Source organism: Zea mays, chromosome 3 (genome assembly GCF_902167145.1).
Source record: "Zea mays cultivar B73 chromosome 3, Zm-B73-REFERENCE-NAM-5.0, whole genome shotgun sequence".
NCBI lineage: Eukaryota > Viridiplantae > Streptophyta > Magnoliopsida > Poales > Poaceae > Zea > Zea mays.
This window is the reverse complement of record NC_050098.1, coordinates 219,130,990-219,151,695: the sequence shown is the minus strand read 5'-3', so window position 1 is coordinate 219,151,695 and position 20,706 is coordinate 219,130,990. Positions and strand designations below refer to the sequence as shown.

The following is a 20,706-nucleotide window of genomic DNA, read 5'->3' as shown; positions in this document are numbered from 1 at the left end:
GCTCCTAGCTGCCTTGGGGCTATAAAAGGGACCCCTAGGCGCATGGAGGAGGATACCAAGCATCCTTTGAGCACTATTGATCACTCACACATCATTCTTGCGCACTTGTTCGACATTCTAGTGATTTGAGCCCCGTTCTAGTGTGCTAGTCTTTTTGAGCTCAAGTCTGGGTCTTGTGTGTGCGTATTTGCTGTGATCTTTGTGTCTTGTGTGAGTTGCTCATCCCTCCCTTACTCCGTGATTCTTTGTGAACATCAAAAGTGTAAGGGCGAGAGGCTCCAAGTTGTGGAGATTCCTCGCGAACGGGATAAGAAAAGAAAAGCAAAACACCGTGGTATTCAAGTTGATCATTGGATCACTTGAGAGGAGTTGAGTGCAACTCTCGTCCGTTGGGACGCCACAACGTGGAGTAGGCAAGTTTTGTACTTGGCCGAACCACGGGATAAACCACTGTGTCATCTCTGTGTTGATCTCTTTGTGGTTATCGTATTGAGCAAGATCTTCTCTCTAGCCACTTGGTGATTATTGTGCTAACACTTAACCAAGTTTTGTGGCTTAAGTTTTAAGTTTTACAGGATCACCTATTCACCCCCCTCTAGGTGCTCTCACTATCAAGTTGACCAACGCAAATAACATAGATAGCTAGTTTTCTCGGTCTAACATCACAGTATTTTGTAATTGAATATTGTTTGCGTCTTTTCGTACCAAATACTAACGATTTCTAGAGCATGCGTACGACGTGCAGGACCTTGAGGACTTTTTTGCAATAACGCAGAGAGTTCTGAAAAGAACCATAATCCCGTCTTCCGGGAGGGATCACGTCGAGATAAAGGATCTTGAGGTTACTTTGGAGTCGGAATGCCACCTAACCTAAAATGTCTCAAGACGACATAGAGCTGAAGCGATGTGAAAAGTAAGGTTAGGAATATATAACTAAGTTAGTACTACTTTTAAGACTAATGCATAAGGTAATAAGATAAAACTGGTTTATAGATCGATTGTTGATTGCCCCATTTATCGTACCCCTTTATATCCATAGGAGGCATGTTTCCATTTCTAGGCGAAATCTAACAAAATCACACGATATATTAGGATAACCCCACAAAAGATCAGGACTACATCCTAAACTAAACTATTCCCGGACGACCATCGTACCGGAGCCAGACCGTCCGACCTACCAGATCTGGTGCTCAACAAACATAATTTCATTTGTTTGTTAACTAATTGTAATAGTTCTCGTTTCACAAGTCTTCACGACATCTATCAGGATCAAAATCATATAGTTATCGTCTACATTTTCTTGCAAGACTAGGCCTGGTTGGTTTCTTGAGTTATCCTCCTAAATTAGATTTTCAGACGCAAATTGTCTTCCATTAGGGCTAGTTTGGGAACTCCATTTTCCCGAGGGATTTCTATTTTTACAAGAGAAATTAGTTTATTTTTTCTTGGAAAATAGGAATCCTTTGTAAAATTGAGTTCCCAAAATAGCCCTTATAAAGTTATCTATCTGAATTTCCATGTGAGTTTCCTGATTCACCCATAACCCTGAAGAAATAGTCTGTGATCGCTGCTATTTTTTATTCATGACTGAACAGTTCCCGCTCGTGTCCTGTTTAGAAGTAACATAGTTTTTAAGAAACCAAATTTTATCTTTTAGTTAGAAGAAACCAGCTTCTTAGTTTTAAGAAACCGATAATCTAATTTCTATAAATTGAGTAATAAACTGGTATATTTAAAACCACCTCAATTTCTATAAACTAATTTCTTAAAAACTGGATGCACCCAAACAGAGTCATCTTACCAATATGATTCCTCCTCAATCTTTCGGTTGCCTGAGCACGGTGGAACGCGGTGTTTGCAACCCCTCCCTGATTGCATTTTGTTTCCCTCGCTGCTTCCAATATGCAGCAGTCTCTCTGATGTGTTGTTGGAGACAAGATTGGCATAATTCCTTTACCTGCATTTCAGCTTTAGATAGCGTCCTATACTCTTCTAGAAAATCAAGCATCATAATAATGAATTTGCAGTTTTGTACAAAGAAAGGGGGCGACCTTTGCTGCAGCTCTGATGTTCTTGAGGCAGCTCGCGAGGCACGCAGTAGCATCGGTCGAATTGGTGCAATGACCAAAGTTAGAAATATTAACCTTAATAACTTAAGTAAAAAATATCAATAGATTTGGAAATAGTTTAGGGTCTCTGGCGCAAAACAATTTATTAGTTTTCTATATTTTTGGGCAAATCCATCGCTGTAGGTGTAGATAAAAATTTGTGGCTCTAATATAGATAGTAACACACGGTCTATCTAGTAGTTTTCGAACATCTCTTATATTGTTCATGTCAGACTTAAGCCCAAAAAGGCACCTCTCACGTTATTTTCGTTGGGCCACGCCATAGCCCGTTCTGGGCCCAAGTAATATAGGGCTTTGAGTTTTGATCTCCTAAGTCCTATTTGATACTCCCTCCGTTTCTTTTTACACTATCCAGCGACAAATAAAAAGAAACGGAGGGAGTACAACTTTATCAACCACTTTATTTGTTTTTGCCAAGCATCTTTTTTGATGTTTTATGGGTGAAGCTTCTTACTTTCTCGCAAATGAATGGAGAGAGGTGAAACTGAAACAAAAATACTTGCTTTTTATAATATTATCTCTTATTTCCCTCTATGAGTCATTTGCCAAACAGGCTTTCCTAGAAATGGAGGCTATCTTTGGTTAAAACAGCGGTCATGAGCTTGCGTCGATCGAGTAGCACTGTACACTATCAAAGCGCATGGAGTTAGTTCCGCATGCATCACAACTGATCGATCCCACCGCTCGCATGGCATGCATCGCCGCTTCTGTAAGTAACTTGAGCCATGGAAAGCAAGCATGGATCGATGATTAAGCTGCTAGCAAGCTCCGATCCAAGGGAAGTCAAATGCCTTCAAGACACTCCACCCTCACTGCTCCATCTCCAAAAGCAGCTCTGAATTCTGAACCGCGGCTAGAATCCTGCCCCTTTGCCGCCATTTTGCGCTGCATCCCTGCAGCATGCGTCCATGTACGCCTAGCTAGAGCTAGAGCTAGCTCGCGCGCTGCGTGATCGATGGCCCTGCTCACCTCCCTGCCGAGGCCCAGGAAGCAGCGGTGCCCCTCCCACACAATGCTCCCCCTCTCGCCGTCCCTCCTCTCCCTGATCCTTCTCATCCCCTTCCTCTCCCTCCTCCTCCTCCACCGTTCCTCCTTCCCGGGCTCCTCTTGCTCCCCGGCCCTGGCGGGGGCCGCTTCTCACCGGGGAAGAAGCGCGGCCGGCTTCGAGGGGGACCTGCGCGACATCGAGTTCTCCTGGAACCACCTGCCGTTCTCGGCGTCCAGGCCGCCCCCCGCCAAGCTGAAGATCGCCGTGTTCTCCCGGAAGTGGCCCGTGGCCACGGCGCCCGGAGGCATGGAGCGGCACGCGCACACGCTGCACACGGCGCTCGCGGCACGAGGCCACCGCGTGCACGTGTTCACCTCCCCGCCGCCGCACACCGAGGCCGCGCCATCGCCCTCCGCCGACGGGCCCCAGCTCCACTTCCTGGACGGCGAGCCGGGGCAGTGGCGCTGCGACGAGGCGTGGAAGCTCTACGAGGCCGAGGGAGAGAACGACCCCTTCGACGTGATCCACTCCGAGAGCGTGGCCGTGTTCCACCGCTGGGCGCTCGGCGTGGACAAGCTGGTAGTGTCATGGCACGGCATCTCGCTGGAGGCCCTGCACTCGGGCATCTTCCAGGACCTGGCCCGCGGCGACGAGGAGCCCAGGTCGCCGGCGCTGAACCAGAGCCTGGGCCAGTCCGTGTACCGCGTGCTCTCCGAGGTGCGCTTCTTCCGGAGCTACGCGCACCAGGTGGCCATCAGCGACTCGACGGGGGAGATGCTCCGCGACGTGTACCAGATCCCCTCCCGCCGCGTGCACGTCATCCTGAACGGCGTGGACGAGGCGCAGTTCGAGCCGGACCCCCCGCTCGGGCGCGCGTTCCGGGAGGAGGTCGGGGTGCCCAAGGGCGCCGACCTCGTGCTGGGCGTGTCGGGCCGGCTGGTCAAGGACAAGGGCCACCCGCTGCTGTACGAGGCCTTCTCCAAGCTGGCGCTGCGCCACCCGAACGTGTACCTCCTCATCGCCGGGAAGGGGCCCTGGGAGAACCGGTACATGGACCTGGGCCGCAACGCCAAGGTGCTCGGCGCCGTGCCGCCGGGGAAGCTGAAGGCGTTCTACAACGCGCTGGACGTGTTCGTGGACCCGACGCTGCGGCCCCAGGGGCTGGACCTGACGCTGATGGAGGCGATGCAGTGCGGGAAGCCGGTGGTGGCGACGCGGTTCCCGAGCATCAAGGGCAGCATCGTGGTGGACGAGGGGTTCGGGTACATGTTCGCGCCCAACGTGGAGTCGCTGCTGGAGAGCCTGGAGGCCGTGGTGGCGGAGGGCGCCCGGCGCGCCGCGCAGCGCGGGCGCGCGTGCCGGGAGTACGCCAAGTCCATGTTCGCGGCCACCAAGATGGCGCTCGCGTACGAGAGGCTCTTCCTCTGCGTCAAGAACGACACCTTCTGCGGGTACCCAGCCGAGTTCGATTGAGCAGCTCCTGCATGCATGTGCGTTTTGCTAATAATTATACAAGTGCTGTACGGTGCTTTTTCCGTCGCGTTTTTACGTTGAACTACCAGGCATATAGATATTTAACTTGGAGTCCGTTTTTATGAATACAAACAAATGAACAAAAATCTACGAATTGCTCTTTTTTACGCATGACGACTACACAAGCAGTACGAATTCTGAGTTCTGTACGAGCTACCCATTTGATGTTGACACACACTTGACAGTTGACACTCCCCTATTACTGCTACTGTGGTACGGACGGAGGTTAAAGTGTACTACGTGTACGCCGTACGAAAACTAGTGACAGTGTAGCCCTTTTCGTTTGATGAGTGCTTATGTGGCAAGCATCCAAAGTCCAAACAGTGCAGCTGCGTTGACCTGCCGCATGCTAGAATGGCCGACATGCAGGGGACGTCTCGGGATTGCCTTGCTTACACGAAAACGAAACACGCCTTTACGCAGCCATTCCAGAAAGTACCGTACTAGAGCGACTTTTGACTCGGTCCGTTGCAGGCTTGCAAAGTGCCTGTGAATTCCACGCCTAATCCTCAAACTGTTTACTTTGGAGTTTGGACTTTGCTCGCAGGAGGAAACCTTTGTGATATCAAAAAGTCAAAATGGCGTTTTCTTTTTCAGCAGTTTTGGATGGATGTGTCAAGGACGACATTAATTGGAGAATAGACAAGTTTGCAGTGAGCACATGTTTCATATTCGCGTAAGAAAAAAAAAAGATGTTATATATTAATACAAAGGTGATCCATCATTGGTTCACCGGTAAATACAGATGGGGAAGGAGGTTTGGATTCCTCTCACAAACTGGGCAGGTCAGGAGATTCGGTTGTCTCAGCCCGAAGATATATCTATACTACTCTATAAGACAGTAGTGTAGACGTCCACATTCGTATGGTGCACGGTTCTGCCAGTCTCCTCTCCGCGACGCACGCCGGAGATCCTCTCCACGACGCACGCCTCCCTCTCCTCGCCCCACCCTCCTCCCCACGCCATCAGCGCCGCCATCATCGGATCCAGCCAAGACGCCTCCGCCCCACGCGCCCGAGTCGTCGAGGCACACTCCTGCCTGCCTCCGGCGTCCACGCACATCTCTGCTTCACCTCGGCGCCCGAGTCGTCGCATGCGTTCGCGGTGGCGTCCATCCCCGCCGTCGCCCGTGCTCGGCCCGCTGCAGGCCGGCGCGCCCTGGGGCCTCTCGAGCCCCGGCTCCGGAGCCTCCGTCGCCGACGACGCAGCGACCACCACCACTCGCCCTTGCCCCTCTCCCCTCCCGCACCTCTAAATCAGATCATCATCCGCGCCTCCCCCTTCCATCCCTCACCTCCTTCGCCATGCCGCAGCCACCACCTCCGGCGACTGGAGCCTGACCTAGATGCGATGGACGACCTCAATCCCACGCCGCCAGTGGATTTGGAGCGCTGGCCCTCACCGTCGCGGAGCGGTGGCACAAGGCGGTGGATATGCAACCGCTCCCCCAATCCCCGCCGGCATTTAGCGCCCCTCCCTCGCTCATCCACGCGCACGTAGCCGCTGCGTCGTCGACCCCGACCGCCGTCGCAAGTCCGGTCGCGTCGGTGCTCATGGACTTGCCATGGTAGGCGAGATCTGCGGCCATGGTAGGCGAGATCCATGGTAGGCGAGATCTGCGGCCCCTTCCATGGTAGGCGAGATCTGCGGCCATGGTAGGCAGCCCCCTTCCATATTTGACTGCCATGGCATGCACTGCACCGCCTTCCCCGCCCCCATTCCAAAATCAGCCCTCAACCACGCATGCACCCACCTCAATGGATTGTTATTGTTTGCATCAGTAGCGCTATTGTTCTGGTTGGCTGGAACTTGGGGAGGTGTGCAGAGGTGGTGGTGAGTTTGCTGTTCATTTTTCTGTAGGTCAAAGGGCCGTTGGGGCTGGATTTCGCCGTCGCAACACCGAACTACTGGGTGCACAAGGGCATTGCCTTCATCTGCGAGATCAGGTTTTCTTCCCTCTCCTGTTTTGATCTGTCATGGTTCAACGTGGTAGAAGCGGTAGAACTGAGTGCTTGCCCGTTCGGTCTCTTGAAGTAGTATAGTGGCACAAATTTCATGCCCCTTTTGCTCCTATACGAGTTATATTCTTAGATGTGCTTGATTAATCTGCGCATTCATTCTATCATTTTTTCAGTTTTAAGATTGGAAGCTAATATCAAGTGTCTGTGTACACAATTTTGCTAGGAATCAGATCCTGTTTAATATATAAGTTACTGGCCAATGATTATGGATCTTGCTGGTAGAACGATCTGATCCGCGCGTCTGTATTCCGTAAATTTCTTACGATGATTTTTATTTTGTGTATCTGATGCCACATTATGGGTAAATCCGGAGATCTATTTTATAAAAAGTAGTAATATGGTCTGGTGCTGTTGGGTAAATCTTGAGATCTATTTTGTAAAAAGTAGTAATCTGAACACCTTTTTGGACTGTCTTATAAGTGGCTTCTATATTTCACTGCACATTTCAGCAAATGGAACCAGCGAAACAGATAAAGGTCATGAAAGGATTCTAGAAACGATCAACACAGTTGGACATGACGGTAATAACATTGACACTGCTGATTTTTGTTTATGTTACTTGAAAGTTTAAAGATCTCTTGTGTCATATAATTTATGCTATGATGATTTGGTGGTTTTTTTAGACTGAGATTTTCAACTGTTGTTGACATGAGTGCCTTAATACCTATCAAAGCTTTCGTGCTTTTGCTATAAACAGATGTTGCAAATATGTTGTTTGATCATGCTATTGGATGTTGCTTCCACCAAATACTCTCTTTGCAAAACACTGCTTTAGCCTAATTAAGGGCTTCAAATATTTGATCTTTTGAATTCAACCTAGGTGCTTTGTGAAGCTAACATTGATTATATGAGTTTGAAGCTAAGCCAATTGTTAGATCTCATGTACCGCGTGGGGTGTCACTGCAGGACCTCCTTGTGCGGCTCGCCGACACATACGACACAAGCCATTGTCCGCCTCCAGCCCGACATAGGTAGCAGCGGCGATGACACATCCTTCCATCTGCAACAACCCATGGAGGCCGACGGCGGTGCATCTAGGGTATGGAACAACGGTCGCGTGGATGCCCCTACCCCTCAAGGCATGTGATCCACCCTGGCTCCCTCCCTGGATGCAGCTAGCGCTCGCTGCGGGTGCCCGTGGACAAGCAATCGCTCGGGATGGCGGTGGAGGTGGATGCGAGGTGGGAGCCCATGGGGGCGCAGGAGTACTACTACTACTGGCGGGCCATGTACAACGCCCGCGGAAACAGGTGATCGCTCGGGAGTCGGGATGGCAGAGGAGGTGGCTGAATTAGTTTATTACATCCTTTTTGTTCATATTAATTAGTTTGAATTTTATTTTTATGGTCCTATTTGTGCAGGTAAATATATTTAGAGATTGCTAAAATTATGTTATGACCTTATACTTCTTGTTTATGCTTAATTATGTTTATGCGAAGGTATATTAAATGACATGCTCCAATGACTTCATTGCCTACATGCTGATATTTTTCAGCAACTACAATTACCGTGGAGTTGATATTGAAGGACGCCCGATTATGGTGGTTGTTGGTGCACAGTTCCTTTTTTAATGCCTTGATCTTGAATGGTTTGTTCTACATGTAGTGATGGTACGGTAATGTATCATGATGTCCTAAAGCATTTGATCAAGTGTCAGTATGCACTTTATAATCATCTGGGGTGTGTATATCATGTACATTTGTATATCAAGTGTCCTGCTGCCCCACGCTCTAGAATTTTTTTAGAGCAGGTCATGCACATTTGTAGATCGACAACAACCAGCCTTGTCTCGATGTTGTGCAGTGCTCGCATCTTATGTGCCTTGCCTGGATGCTTTTGGCGAGATGTGTGCTTGGAAAACTTCAGGTGCATCGTCTGGTGAAGCATGTGTGTCCAAAAGTAAGATATGAGCTTAAAATAGTGCTAAATGGTTGTTTTAATTGAATTTGGAATTTACATGCCTTGGTCATTGCTATATAAGATCACAATCATTGATGTAGTAGCTATTTTGCTGTGCTCATCGATAGTTGTTTGCTTGTTTACTCAGGTGAATATTCAAAAAGATAATGGGGTGCAGATGAAGATTATTGGTACTCATGTCGATGCTACAGAAATTGTCTACGATGAGGACTCCTACAATAAGGTATACATAGACTGGACTACAGATTTCAGTCTACCTTTTCTCCAGTGAACTTTCAACTGATTTCCCAATATTCCATGACTTATTCCTTGCAAGGTACGGTTTCATTCTCTCATGCACCATCGTCTCTGTTCCCTTGTGATGCATGTATCATTCTGTCCTAGAATTAATTGCCATTGCACACCTGTTGAGTTGATCGCCACGTTTTGCAGGGCTTGTCATGCTATATTTTTCCTTGACTACTAGATACAAAATGCTACGTGCTTACTCTGCCTTTTTTATAAAAAAGTGTCATCGGATTATTATGATATGTGATTACTAACTACATATCAGAGGCTTATATTTCCAATGCTTTTGATGTTTTATTTTTAATTTATATCAGAAATGTTATTTGATCTTACTGCATGGTAGATTTGTTTTCCTATTGTGTGACCATGATACAAAGTCATAAGCACTCCCTGTTGCTATTAATATTTTTTTGTTTAACTGGATGGCCTGTGCTAACATGATGGAAAGAGTGCATTGTAGCCATTAAATCAAGTATAGGATCTGTTGTGCTTCATCTTAGAAAGTTGCCTATCGGTCTCTGCATGCACCGCTCATTGCTATTTAAAGTATGTTTTTTGTTTTAAGTTGTTTTCACAATTTTCATCTGTCCTGCTACGCCATGGAATCTTCAAGGGAAGATTACTTTTTTCATACTCTCAACAACTTTTGCACTATGGAAGAAAAAATATTTTTTATTAGAGATCACTATTTATGCCTGTTTGTAGCTTTTTTCTTCTTATTATTATTTTTAAATGGTGATTGAATTATTGTAATAATATATGCCCAAGAATACTGCAAGTTACAACAAAAAATGAATTTAGGTGATGTCGCTGTTCCATTTTGCCAGATTCATGCTTCCCCGCAAGTCCCCTCAACTCTGAAGGCATGCCTGTTTCTGTATCATGTTTCCATTTCATCCTTGAACTCATGGAATCCATCGATGGTGTGGAATTCAGTTTAAAATTGGAAGTCAATACTCCTCAGACAAGAATAGGTACGCTGCTTAGCCTATGCATTTCATTTAACAAGCAAAACAATGGGGTTGTGACTGTTGCTTTCTCATTTTCTTCAACTGTACAGACTTTCAAGAGGAAGGGATCTGATCTAGATCCTCGAAGTTATATATCTGGAAAACAGGCTCTTCAGATATCGAACCTCCTTTATATAAATGTTGTTAATCAGCTTCCAGCATTTGTTTCATTTGAGTTGTGTTTACTGCCTAGCTCTCCATCCAACAATTGATATCTTACTGACTGGTGGTCGAGATTCAATTTGCAGGGTATGATCTCTCTTGCAATCACACCTTATGAAAAAAAAAATCATTGCATTTAATGGTCACTTGGTTTTGCTTGGGTTATATATACATGTGTGGGACATCAGAACAAAAGTATGTGTTTCTGCTTTAACAGGACATGACAACATTGTATGTTCAGTGTTTGCTCGGCCTATGGTAAGAATGCATTTTAACCTGTCAAGTTCACGATTCACCACAATATTTTCGGCCAAATGGTACACAATATTTCATGATGTAGTTTTATTTGGAGTCACTCCCTCAGTTAACCAATGGATTATTTGAAGCAGTGTCTCTGTTCTATAGATACTTTGCTTCTTTGAAAATACCTGCCATCGATTGTTTTACTAAAGTTTAGAGTGTAATAATAAGGCAAATGAGCAACCTTGATAGAATTCATATGCCATCAGTAGTTTTACCATTTAAGCTACACTATTTTAAAATATATTTTTGCTATGGTAAGTACTCTTATGTGTCCTGCTTTACTGTTCATCCATTCTCAAGTATACTCTTTGATCTTTTGATATGTGTGCAGGCCCAGAACATCTGCAATTTATTTTTTGATAAGTCCTCCAAGATTTGGTTAGTTGCTTCATGCTTTCTCTTTTTCTCTCTTAATACTCTTTGATCTTTTCTCCAAGATTTGGGCAATGAACAAACACGTTGAGTATGATAGTGATGCTAAAATTATTGCAATCGATTGAAGCCCTACCATGTGGCAACCATTGATCCATGCCCAAAATTTGCCTGCCACTGGTGTTCTTATCCCAACACTCGATCAACATGCAAGTAGAAATGAAGCCTAGAGCCAAACGATGCGAGAGGAGGTACATTACTTGATGGATTGTTTTAGCATTATGATTATGACATGCTTTGTTCTCTTCTCTTGATGATGATTATATTTGCACCTAAAATGCAGTATGGTCTAGACACGAGCCAGTTCACATAAACCCTTCAGACCCAAGCAGGTACCAGCAGAATGGCACGCCAGCTAAAGAAAGGTGTCATGGTGTTGTTCAAACTTCGAGTGGTGTGTGGAATAGAAGAATCCCAATTCCCAACCATATTATTTGTCACGCTTGGTATGTCTTCTATATAAATGTTCTATGCACCTGTAATTTTATTGTGAATGAGGAACTGTTAGCCATTGACATCATTTATTTGTGTTTTTAGGGAGTTTGTTTATTGTTGCCAATCTCAACCTTTTTTCATGTAGCTAAATTTAACCTTGATGATTTACTCAAATATATGTAAGATTTGGTTGTGCCATGAAGTGAGATGATATTGATAGATCTCTTTTGCTTTGTGTACATCAGAAATGAGTTAGATTCTAGATTTCTTGAGATGGCAAAACTTCCCATTGGGTTTTCAGCCAATGTGAAAAGAATAAGCTGGTGTTCCATTGGTGTTAAATGGCAGTGACTCTATGATTCAATTTTATGTGCCATATCTTTCTGCTATCCAACTATTTGCAGATATATTGAGACATGCCTCAAGAAATAGTTTATTTAGAGCAACTAAACCAGCCAGATTAGTGTCTGCTACAATATGTTGCCTTTTCCCCATGACAGATATGATACCAGTTTTGATTGAATCACCTTCATATTTTCATCTAAATCATTTTTTGTTTTATCTCTCTACCTGTTTGAGTTTGCCGGTAGGTACAGGGGAAATACGACAACATCATCGCGGCGGTGAAGAGCTACTACATGTCGATGAGCGGGTACACTACCAATAGTGTCGGTGAAGAGCTACCAATCTGAATGAATGGTTTCAAGTGTGAGAGTGAGCAATGAGCTTGGTGCAAGACACCCAAAATATGCTTATTTCTCAGTGTGGGCAGTGACTGCAATCTCTATACTAATATTTATCATTCTTGCCATTGTGATCCTCTACCTGTGCAACTACACCAGCTACATGTTGCATGTTCACATATGCACTTTTGTATTAGTAATATCTCTTGTATAGTGCTTTCCTCCTCTTTATATCCATGAAATAGAACTCATTTCTCTCTCAAATAGAAATGAAAAAATGATTTTGTTTCCCTTTCCAAGTGGTTCAGTTCCTGAGCAAGTGGCGTTGTTTATGTTCATGGCCATGTGAATGGGTCTCCAACATAATACTTGTCTAATACTCAAGATCTGATGCCCTATTTTGTTAGCAGAAAGATTGATAGATTCACTTTTGTTTCTAATCCGGTCCCCTATTTTGGTATTGGGTCTCCCAAGGGAGTCATATTATAAGGAGAACATGGAACAGGAAAAACTCTTCTTGCCAAGGTTAGTGTTCTGTCTTACAAGCATATAATATGCCAATATATTGCTTAGTATTGCTGGGCAAGCTTCGATCCTCATTGATATGTGTTTTTGTCTATGTTTATCTGAATTACACATTCATTTTTCTACTTTCAGTTATTTATATATCGTCAATATAATATTATTGTTATGACGATATTTTGCTACACGGATTTTGCAAATCATAGTGATGTTTGTCGTTATGTATCTATGTTTCATACATATTTTTTACTTCCGTAGCAACGCACGGGCACGTACCTAGCAGCGAAAAATCATCGTTATGAAACTGAGGAACATTTACTTCGAATATCATTATTGGCTTGGCTCTGATTATTCATGTTTTCTGGTTCTCGTTAGGACCAATGAATGTTCTCTCTTTTAGGAATCTTAATAAGCCACGGGAGCAAAGTTGGATGGTATACATAAGTCTATTCACCGTAACCAACAACAGCGGCCTCACTGTCACGCACCGCCAACTGAAGAGCAAGGTGTGAAAATGTGTCATCCTGGAAATGTCAGCTGCTCCCATTAGAAAATTAGAATATACTCTCTCCGTTCTTTTTTATTTGTCACGGTTTAGTTCAAAAATAAACTAGCGGGCGACAAATATTCGAGAATGTAGATAGAAACCTTTAGTATTGATGTTTTAAAAAAGCACCCTTACATGAGTGGTGAGTTCAAACGACGTCGGATAGCTGTGAACAACCGTGCACAGCCGCTCGCCCGTCGCCCTGCATCAGCGGAGGTCATCGCTAGCGATCCATCATGGATTTTGTCGTCACCATTATACTCACGTCGTCCATCTCCAGGGCCCTGAGCCGTTTAAGGCTCGTCAATTTGTGTTTCGTGGCATCGCACGGGCACATACCTATAACACACATATGTATATTAGTTTTCGTGTTATTATACGGTTCCGTTGCAACGCACGGGCACTCACCTAGTAACAATAGAAGACTACACAAGCCTGCCACAACGCAAGACAAAAGAGAACAATATATTGCGGCGCTCCTCAAGTGCTCATATATACGGCGTCCTTGCATCCATGGATTTATTTAGCTTATCGAGTTCTCGGTTCTATCTGGATGGGTAGATTTTTGAAAACCTGATTCTAGATGTGAGCAAGTTGTTGCAAGCTAATTGTTGTGGGAAAGCTAAAATATGTATGGTTAAAGCAATTGCCAACTATATATTCTATAAAAGCATGATAATAATATGGATGGTGGGAATCTGAAAAAATGTGGCGTACGGATTGATTCTCAATTGAACTAGTGGAATATATAGGTTTTCATAAATCTACAATTGGTTGGTTGAACCAAATACACCCTAGTATCTATATGGAGCGCTGATTCAAAGTTCCAAAAAAAAAAGAAAACAAATTACAGATGGACATCAACAGCTCTCGTCTTTACACGCGTGGCGATCAGCGAAGGGCCTGCTCGCTTGCTTGCTCGTAAACCCAGCAGCCCGCTGCGCCGCCGCCTCTTCATATGATCCACGGTCGGGCGCCCCTTCCGAGTAGTCGCCGCCGCCGCCGACCACCGCGTCTCTCCCCGTGAGCCTCTGGACGATGGACTTGAAGCTGTACCGGTCCGCCTCCACGTGCACCGTCTCGATGATCTTCACCGTCGCCTGCCTCGCGGCCTCGCCGCCTCTCGTCGACATGGAAGCAAAACCTCGGAACAGACGGTCTCTTTTCACGTCGAAGTCGAACCCCAGTCGCAAAGCCCGAGCGGCGATCTGCGTCTTCTTATAGGCCGGTCGGGGGTTGTTGTTCGGTCACGGATGAGAAAAGATCAGCCGACATCGCGTAAAAAAACTAGAGCCGGACGAGACGTGCAGCCACGAAATCCTTGGTGAACTGGAGTTGCTTGACGGCGGCGGCACGAGCCGGAGCGGCTACCGTACGGTGGTAGATATGTGACAGCTGACCGGAGAGTGATGACCGGCACCGCGGCTGCTGTTTGCGCCACATATTTCCTCATGTCAAAGTCAGCAATGCCGGTCCGGGAGGTGCCGGCCTATTCGCTAGTCAGAATAGTTGTCACTTGTCACCTTGCTGTTGTTGCCTACTTGGCTTTTGACACGCCTCGACCAATCAGATTACTTAATGGATAGAGGGCAAACCAACGGGCGACTGGCCAAAACGTGGTACTTGCACTGCAGCACGGGCCGACATAGCGCTTTCGGTACGCACAGATTCCCAAGTTAGATGACCCAACAAGACATTTTGCGAACCTCAGCAGTTACGTTAGATTCCGCAAGAGACGAATCGGTCGTCCAAGACAGGGATATTGGTGGTGCAGCTCGATCAACTCATCAAGCAAGAATTGAACTGTGGTCACCAACAACATAAGATATGGCCACACAGTGTCAGTGACACAACGGTAGCACGTTCTCGTGAGACGCAGACAGCAGATGTACAAAGCTACTCACATACTGCCTGGCGTCTGCGAAATCTGTATACCACAGGCAACAAATACCTATACCAGCGCGCGTGGTGGAACGAACGAACCAGAATACAGAAAATTCGGCACACTGCTAAAAGAGAATCAGAAATATTTATACACCAGAAACACTGGGTGGAGGTGGCAACGATGCCTCTGCTGAAGATGGCTTATCCGTCAACTCTGGTGGTGCCTCCGTTGAGGGGGCAGAGACGGTATCTTCCGTGGGATTAACAGCAGGTGCGTCCGAGCTAGTATCAGCTGCAGGAGCAGCAGCAGAGTCAGGGCTGCCTGCAGCAACTGAAACTGCAGCTGCTGTGGCTTCCTCGTTGATTGGATTTGATGTGCCTTCCTCATTACCAGGTGCTGCTTTAGCTTCCTCACTGCTGGGAGTTGCTGTACCTTCTGCAGCCGGAGGAGCTGATGTACCTTCTGCAGCCGGGGGAGCTGCTGTACCTTCTGCAACCGCGGCAGCTGCATCAGCCACTGTAGCATCTGATGGCCTTGCCTCGTCATGACTGCCCTGTGATGGAGTAACTTGATTCATGGGGACTCCTTGTGGCCCAGGAGTACCATGAGCCATGGGAGCACCTTGAGCCATAGGAGCACCTATAGGCCCATTTGACGCCTTTGCTGCATTAGGGAGACCAGGTTTTGCTCCAGCCTTTTTAATCACGATCGGAGGTGCAGATAGGGGAGGCATCCCAGGAGGAAGTATTTCGATGGGAGGCTTTTTCTCAGTTTCCCCCAAGCTTGTGAGCTTTGGATCCTCGAGAGAAGCCAAGAATGCGGCGGCGGCATCGGTTTTTACAGTCGGTGTGTGATCCAGTTCCTTTTGTAGCATCTTGTTCCATGTTATAACCAAGTTCCTTAATGATGGACGACCATGGGCCTATAGAGTTTATTAGGCTAGTGAGCATACCAAAATCATACAAAGTGTGGACAAATTCGGCCCAATAAAAAAAGGTGGATAATGCAATAACGGCGATGGAAGTATGGATGAAAATTTGAAGACACGGAAATGTGTTATTGGACAAAACCATAATGGTATGCAGCTCATAAAGTAGGATTGAGCATGAGAGAATTCAATTAAACAAATAACCTACCTGAGCATGTAAAACAGCCTCAGCTAACATTCCTGTGTCCTGCCATGCTTTCTCCATTAGGGCATTATCTCCCAGAACTGCGGCAGCAAATGCTGCTTCGCGTCCATGGCCAGCTGTAATCAAATTGCTTACCAGACCCTGGGCATGTACACTGGCGTTAGTGGTTATTCCTATGAATTTGTGGCAATTCAGAGAACAGTATTGCATTTGCAACAGGTGAAGTTAGACTTAGACATAGTGCCCATGATTCTAAGCATGTGCCTGGGCCCATGTTCCCTCATATACATGCGTATGAGCCTGTCAGTGTGTCTCCCAGCATTGTAATATGCCAATATCAAAAGAGAAGACACAATCCAACACCAAAACAAAAAAAGGAAACATACACACTTGCGCATGAACTGTGTCATGCTATACCCCATAAAGCTGCACAAGAAAAGCTCTCAACTGTTTAATAACAATTTTCTACTCTGTCTGGAAAAGATGACAATTCTAGCATAGTACCGAGTCAAACATCTTAAATTTGATCAAATTTATTAAAAATCAATATTTATGATATCAAATTCCTCATGGAATATATTTTCATAATACACCTATGTGGTATCACGAATATTGACACTTTTTTCTACAAACTTGGTCGTAGTTTGACTAAGTACGGAACTAGAATTGCATCATTCTCGGGACAGAGGTAGTACCAGACATTGGTGCTATTATGAATGAAAATTAGAACTTTATAATCACCAATACTCCTCATGGGTAAGAATCTCAAGTTTTCAATGTAAATTATTAGCCATAAATTTGTGGTCAAACATACCGACAATCTAGTAAGCTCCCCATGATTTCCAAGACGGAGTGCCAGGCCTCGCAGCATTTGTCCATGGAGTGCTCCCTTTACAGAAGCTGCAGCCGCTAATCTCTTTAAAACTTCACGAGCAATGTCAGATTGACCAGTGGCATCTGCTGCATCAATAAGGTCAAAAAACTCCTTGACGAATTTCACTATTCCCTGCACGGCATCTGTAAGACTTTCCTGCTTAGCTTGCTTAGCTACTGCCAAACTAAGAATCTGGGTAACGTCAGTGGCATCAGCAGCAGCTGTTTCTTGTCCCACATCTCGGCTATTGCTCATTGTTAATAGACAAGCAAGTGCTCTTTTCAGGTCATTGCTCTGCATTGCAAGGTCGAACTCCAGCCTGCAAGGTATCATCGTGAAATCAAATAAAGAAAAAAAATCAACATGTCCACCGATAATTCTTGATATCCTACTCAAGACATTACTTTGAGAGTGAAGTTAACTCAAGACATGTCCAGATGTCCTAGCATATTACGTATAAAACACAGCTCAAATAGGCAAAACAAAGGTCTTACCTCTTAGATATTCCAGGCAAATGGAGAGCTTCAGTGGCATAGCCCATACCCAGCATAAACTGAGCCAGGTCATCGTGATGCTCTCTGCCAAGTCTCGTTGCCCTGCATAATGGGTATATATGTTATTCTTCTTCTCAGGTCCTAAACACAAAAAGGGGCAATGCTCTACAAACATACCATTTCACAGCACTAACAGGGTCCCCATATGCTGCAAGGCAACGGCATCTTATACCAGGATGGCTGAGTGATAAGGCATGTGCACACATATACCTGTAAGGCACATGAAATATTGCATAGTTACATCCAGGTAAGCATATCAAAGAGTAACAAAATGTAACAATGTAAGTTGTTTGAACAAAAATTTATGGATTAAGGAACTCCTCTTGCTCTTTCAATAAAGAAATGAGATGATCAGGAATTCAGGAGGGTATAAGTTACCTGTCAACAAGCCAGAGAACTCCATCTCTTACACCAACCACAACAAGAGGTCCGATAGGTCTCTTCTGTTCAGGAGGGAAGCGAGTTACTGCAACAGACACACCTCCTCCAGCGACAGCAACTTCAGCATACCTTCTGTCATCCAGTTCTTTCTGAAACACTGAATCATCTCCATCGAACTTGGATTGCTTTGGTACTATAAATGGTGGTATCGATGGAGCGTACTGAAAGGAGGCTAAACGAACAACCTGGAACAGAAGTGAAGGATGTAAGAACAATAAAATGTCAATGTAAGAACAATAAATATGTCAATATGTACATCATTCAATATATTAACAGATTGCCAGAGAAAATAACAAAACATTGAAAAAATTACCAGGCTGTTTGAAACCACAGCTTATTAAGGAAGTACATTACCACATTAAGTAAATGTACCCTGAAGTGATAGATTACTACTCAGATTAAAAATACCAGGTTACCTGGTCCTGATTTTTCAAGATAGCTTTGGTTCAAAAGATTTTACAATAAATTGTGGCCATGGAGAGCTTTGATCTGTTCCATTTGTAAGGGTTAGAAATACTTGAAACAAAATATCAATTTTTCAACTCAGCATTGGGCAAATCTTGGCTTCTCAACATATAACATTTCTGCTTCTCAAACAAACTCAGATAGATAGCCACAAAATATTGACTAATACTCCCACCGTTTCAAGATGTAGGTCATTTTAGTTTTGTCCTAAGTCAAACTTCTCTAACTTTGACCAAGTTTATAGAAAAAATGCACAAATATATACAACATCAAATCAGTTTCACTAAATATGTCAATCAAATATATCTTGATATTGCATTTATTTGGTATTTTAGATGTTGATAGATTTTCTAGAACCTCCGTTGACGTTAGAAGGCCAGGCCTGATGCAATGGTGAGAGATGTCCCACACCAGGTCGCGGGTTCGAAGCAGCCTCTCCGCATTTTGCAGGGGAAGCCTTGCCTCGGTTTATCCCTTTCCGAGATCCCACTCATGTGGGAGCCTCCGACACTAGATCTGCCCTTTGATGAAGTCAGAGAAGTTTGACTTATGACAAAACTAGAGGGAATAAGCATTGTTCCATATATTTTGTCTAATGATAAGGAATGTGCACCTTCAACACTTAGCCCCAAGATCTCAAGTTAGCCATTTTCATTATTGGTGGGGGGAGATGGAACGAAGAGTTCAAAAGGACAAATGGAAGGGCTTCAATTCTCTAGTCATTTTGGTGGCTTGGTGGATTTGGAAGCATCGTAAGGCCTGCATCTTTGAAGGAGCTTCGCCTAATCTGCTTGGCCTTCTTCAAAATGTCAAGAATGACGCCGGCCTTTGGTGTAGGGCGGGGCCTGCCACTTTGGGTTCCCTATGGCCAGTATGGTCATGAGTTTGGTTGCTCTCATGTAATAGGCACATTTGTTTTATTTTTTTCTTTTTCTTTCTTTTTGCCCCTGGGGCGTCTGTACTCCATTTTTCTGGGATTCTTTTTTTCCCTACTTAATATTAATGGTGTGCAGTTCTCTTGGGCGTTCGAGGAAAAAAATAAGGAATGTGCAACTATTTTTTATATTTATATAGAACTTCAAAAGTGTATATTGCATCTTACATGGCTCGATACCTTTAACTGATCACTAAGGTGAAAGATCGGCGCTTCAGAAACAAAGTGAATCATGTGGGTCATATTGAGCTTTTTTGTTGATATGTGCGGAAGTCTAAAATACTAAAAAGAAAAGGATCATGTATAAAGAAGTTGCAAATACAGGAAAGTACATATTGATTATGTCAGTTCATAATTTATTATTATACACTAACTTCAGATAACACTTACGAAGTCAGAAAACAGCATATCAATAAAGAAAATGGGCACTAAAAGCATCCATCACACTGAATGTCATACCTGCAACATTGGTGGCCTCAATGATACTTTTTCACTCACAGTAACCTGGGGAGCTTCAACAGTGATAAGAGCCAAATCTCCATGCTCTTCAGCTGCCCGACTCTGAGCTTCTCTTGCTTTCATTTCTTGTTTTATCCTTTTTGTTTCAATGTCAATCGCTGCCACTCCAGCATCAACAAAGACACACCTGGGAAACATTGTTTACAAGATCAAGGAACAGAAGGCGTGTCCTTGAGCCATCTGCCATCATCAAAAGTTGAAAACATTGTTCGCTTGACACAACCTAGACTACACGTTCCACTTGTATGCAACTATAATCCAGGAAGTAAGAAAATTTCGAAGAAGAAACAAATAAACCACATGCTCAATATATTGGCACTATCATTTTCGGTACCACTGAACGCAATCCAAATTTTAAAATGTCCCTGAAAAATGAAATTATTTGCTAAGTTGCCGGCTACTAAAATTTTAACCATAGAAGCAATCATAAGTTCATGACCTTCATATGGCATTATCCATTTCTATATACAAGCTTGCACATAATCATAGCAATATTGAGATATCTTCTTTCAAGGGAAAAAGCCGAACATCATTGAAGTATAAAGAAGATTAAAATCTTACTCAATTGTTGTTGGTGTAGACACAAATAACTGCCTTCGATGCCAAACGGCACCAGTTGCAAAGGGAATTGAAACATCTCCAAGGTACCTAAATTGGGGCCGCAAGGAAGAAATCACTATATACTGCTGATAAGCAAATGCACAATACTCAACAGTTTGGTCCCACACAGTCCACTCAGGTTGTGCAAGTAGGCCACTAACAGGCTGATAGGTCTCCCAGCTGCACCAATTTAAAATGTAATTTTTAGTCTCACAAAGATGTTAGCTGTTTAGATCATAGTACAAGGAAGCAAAGTGAACTTTACAGGTACATCAGAGCAATGTATCAGCCAAGAAATAACTATCCAGACACTACAGGAATCAGGAAC

The 20,706-nt window shown here is 44.6% G+C and overlaps 3 protein-coding genes and 1 long non-coding RNA gene across 13 annotated transcripts in view; 2 read left to right on the top strand and 2 right to left on the bottom strand.

Moving 5' to 3' along the window:
• Positions 1-2,661: 2,661 nt before the first annotated feature.
• Positions 2,662-4,759, top strand: LOC103651414 (UDP-Glycosyltransferase superfamily protein). Its single transcript, NM_001350288.1, has one exon. It carries the CDS (start codon positions 3,085-3,087, stop codon positions 4,588-4,590), a length of 1,506 nt encoding a protein of 501 aa, NP_001337217.1. The 5' UTR covers positions 2,662-3,084; the 3' UTR covers positions 4,591-4,759.
• Positions 4,760-5,325: 566 nt separating this feature from the next.
• On the top strand, positions 5,326-12,194 carry LOC103651413 (uncharacterized). Of its 8 annotated transcripts, XR_004857384.1 has the most exons (14): positions 5,326-6,305; positions 6,511-6,596; positions 7,121-7,192; positions 7,578-7,710; positions 7,787-7,921; positions 8,167-8,281; positions 8,475-8,570; positions 8,719-8,907; positions 9,707-9,853; positions 9,940-10,138; positions 10,686-10,732; positions 10,857-10,977; positions 11,070-11,232; positions 11,812-12,194. It is a non-coding gene; the product is annotated as an uncharacterized lncRNA (long non-coding RNA). The 8 variants fall into 8 exon arrangements; XR_002268224.3 differs by having other exon boundaries at positions 7,578-7,921; positions 8,167-8,570; positions 8,719-8,814; XR_564727.4 differs by having other exon boundaries at positions 7,578-7,921; positions 8,167-8,570.
• Positions 12,195-13,693: 1,499 nt separating this feature from the next.
• Positions 13,694-14,287, bottom strand: LOC100275201 (uncharacterized). Its single transcript, NM_001149349.2, has one exon. The coding sequence runs from the start codon at positions 14,104-14,106 to the stop codon at positions 13,834-13,836; it is 273 nt and encodes a 90-aa protein (NP_001142821.2). The 5' UTR covers positions 14,107-14,287; the 3' UTR covers positions 13,694-13,833.
• Positions 13,694-20,706, bottom strand: part of LOC100384414 (uncharacterized) — a 28,398-nt gene continuing 21,385 nt past the window's right edge. For 2 of the 3 annotated variants that reach the window (XM_008675064.4, XM_035966017.1), the window contains exons 14-21: positions 20,340-20,558; positions 19,719-19,905; positions 17,798-18,045; positions 17,537-17,629; positions 17,360-17,461; positions 16,806-17,184; positions 15,995-16,132; positions 13,694-15,780 (exon numbers count right to left, since the gene is read on the bottom strand). In XM_008675064.4, coding sequence (XP_008673286.1) covers positions 15,004-15,780; positions 15,995-16,132; positions 16,806-17,184; positions 17,360-17,461; positions 17,537-17,629; positions 17,798-18,045; positions 19,719-19,905; positions 20,340-20,558 — 2,143 coding nt within the window. In that variant the 3' untranslated portion in view covers positions 13,694-15,003. The remainder of the gene's footprint in view (positions 15,781-15,994; positions 16,133-16,805; positions 17,185-17,359; positions 17,462-17,536; positions 17,630-17,797; positions 18,046-19,718; positions 19,906-20,339; positions 20,559-20,706) is intronic. The other variant, NM_001350287.1, reaches the window with a different exon arrangement.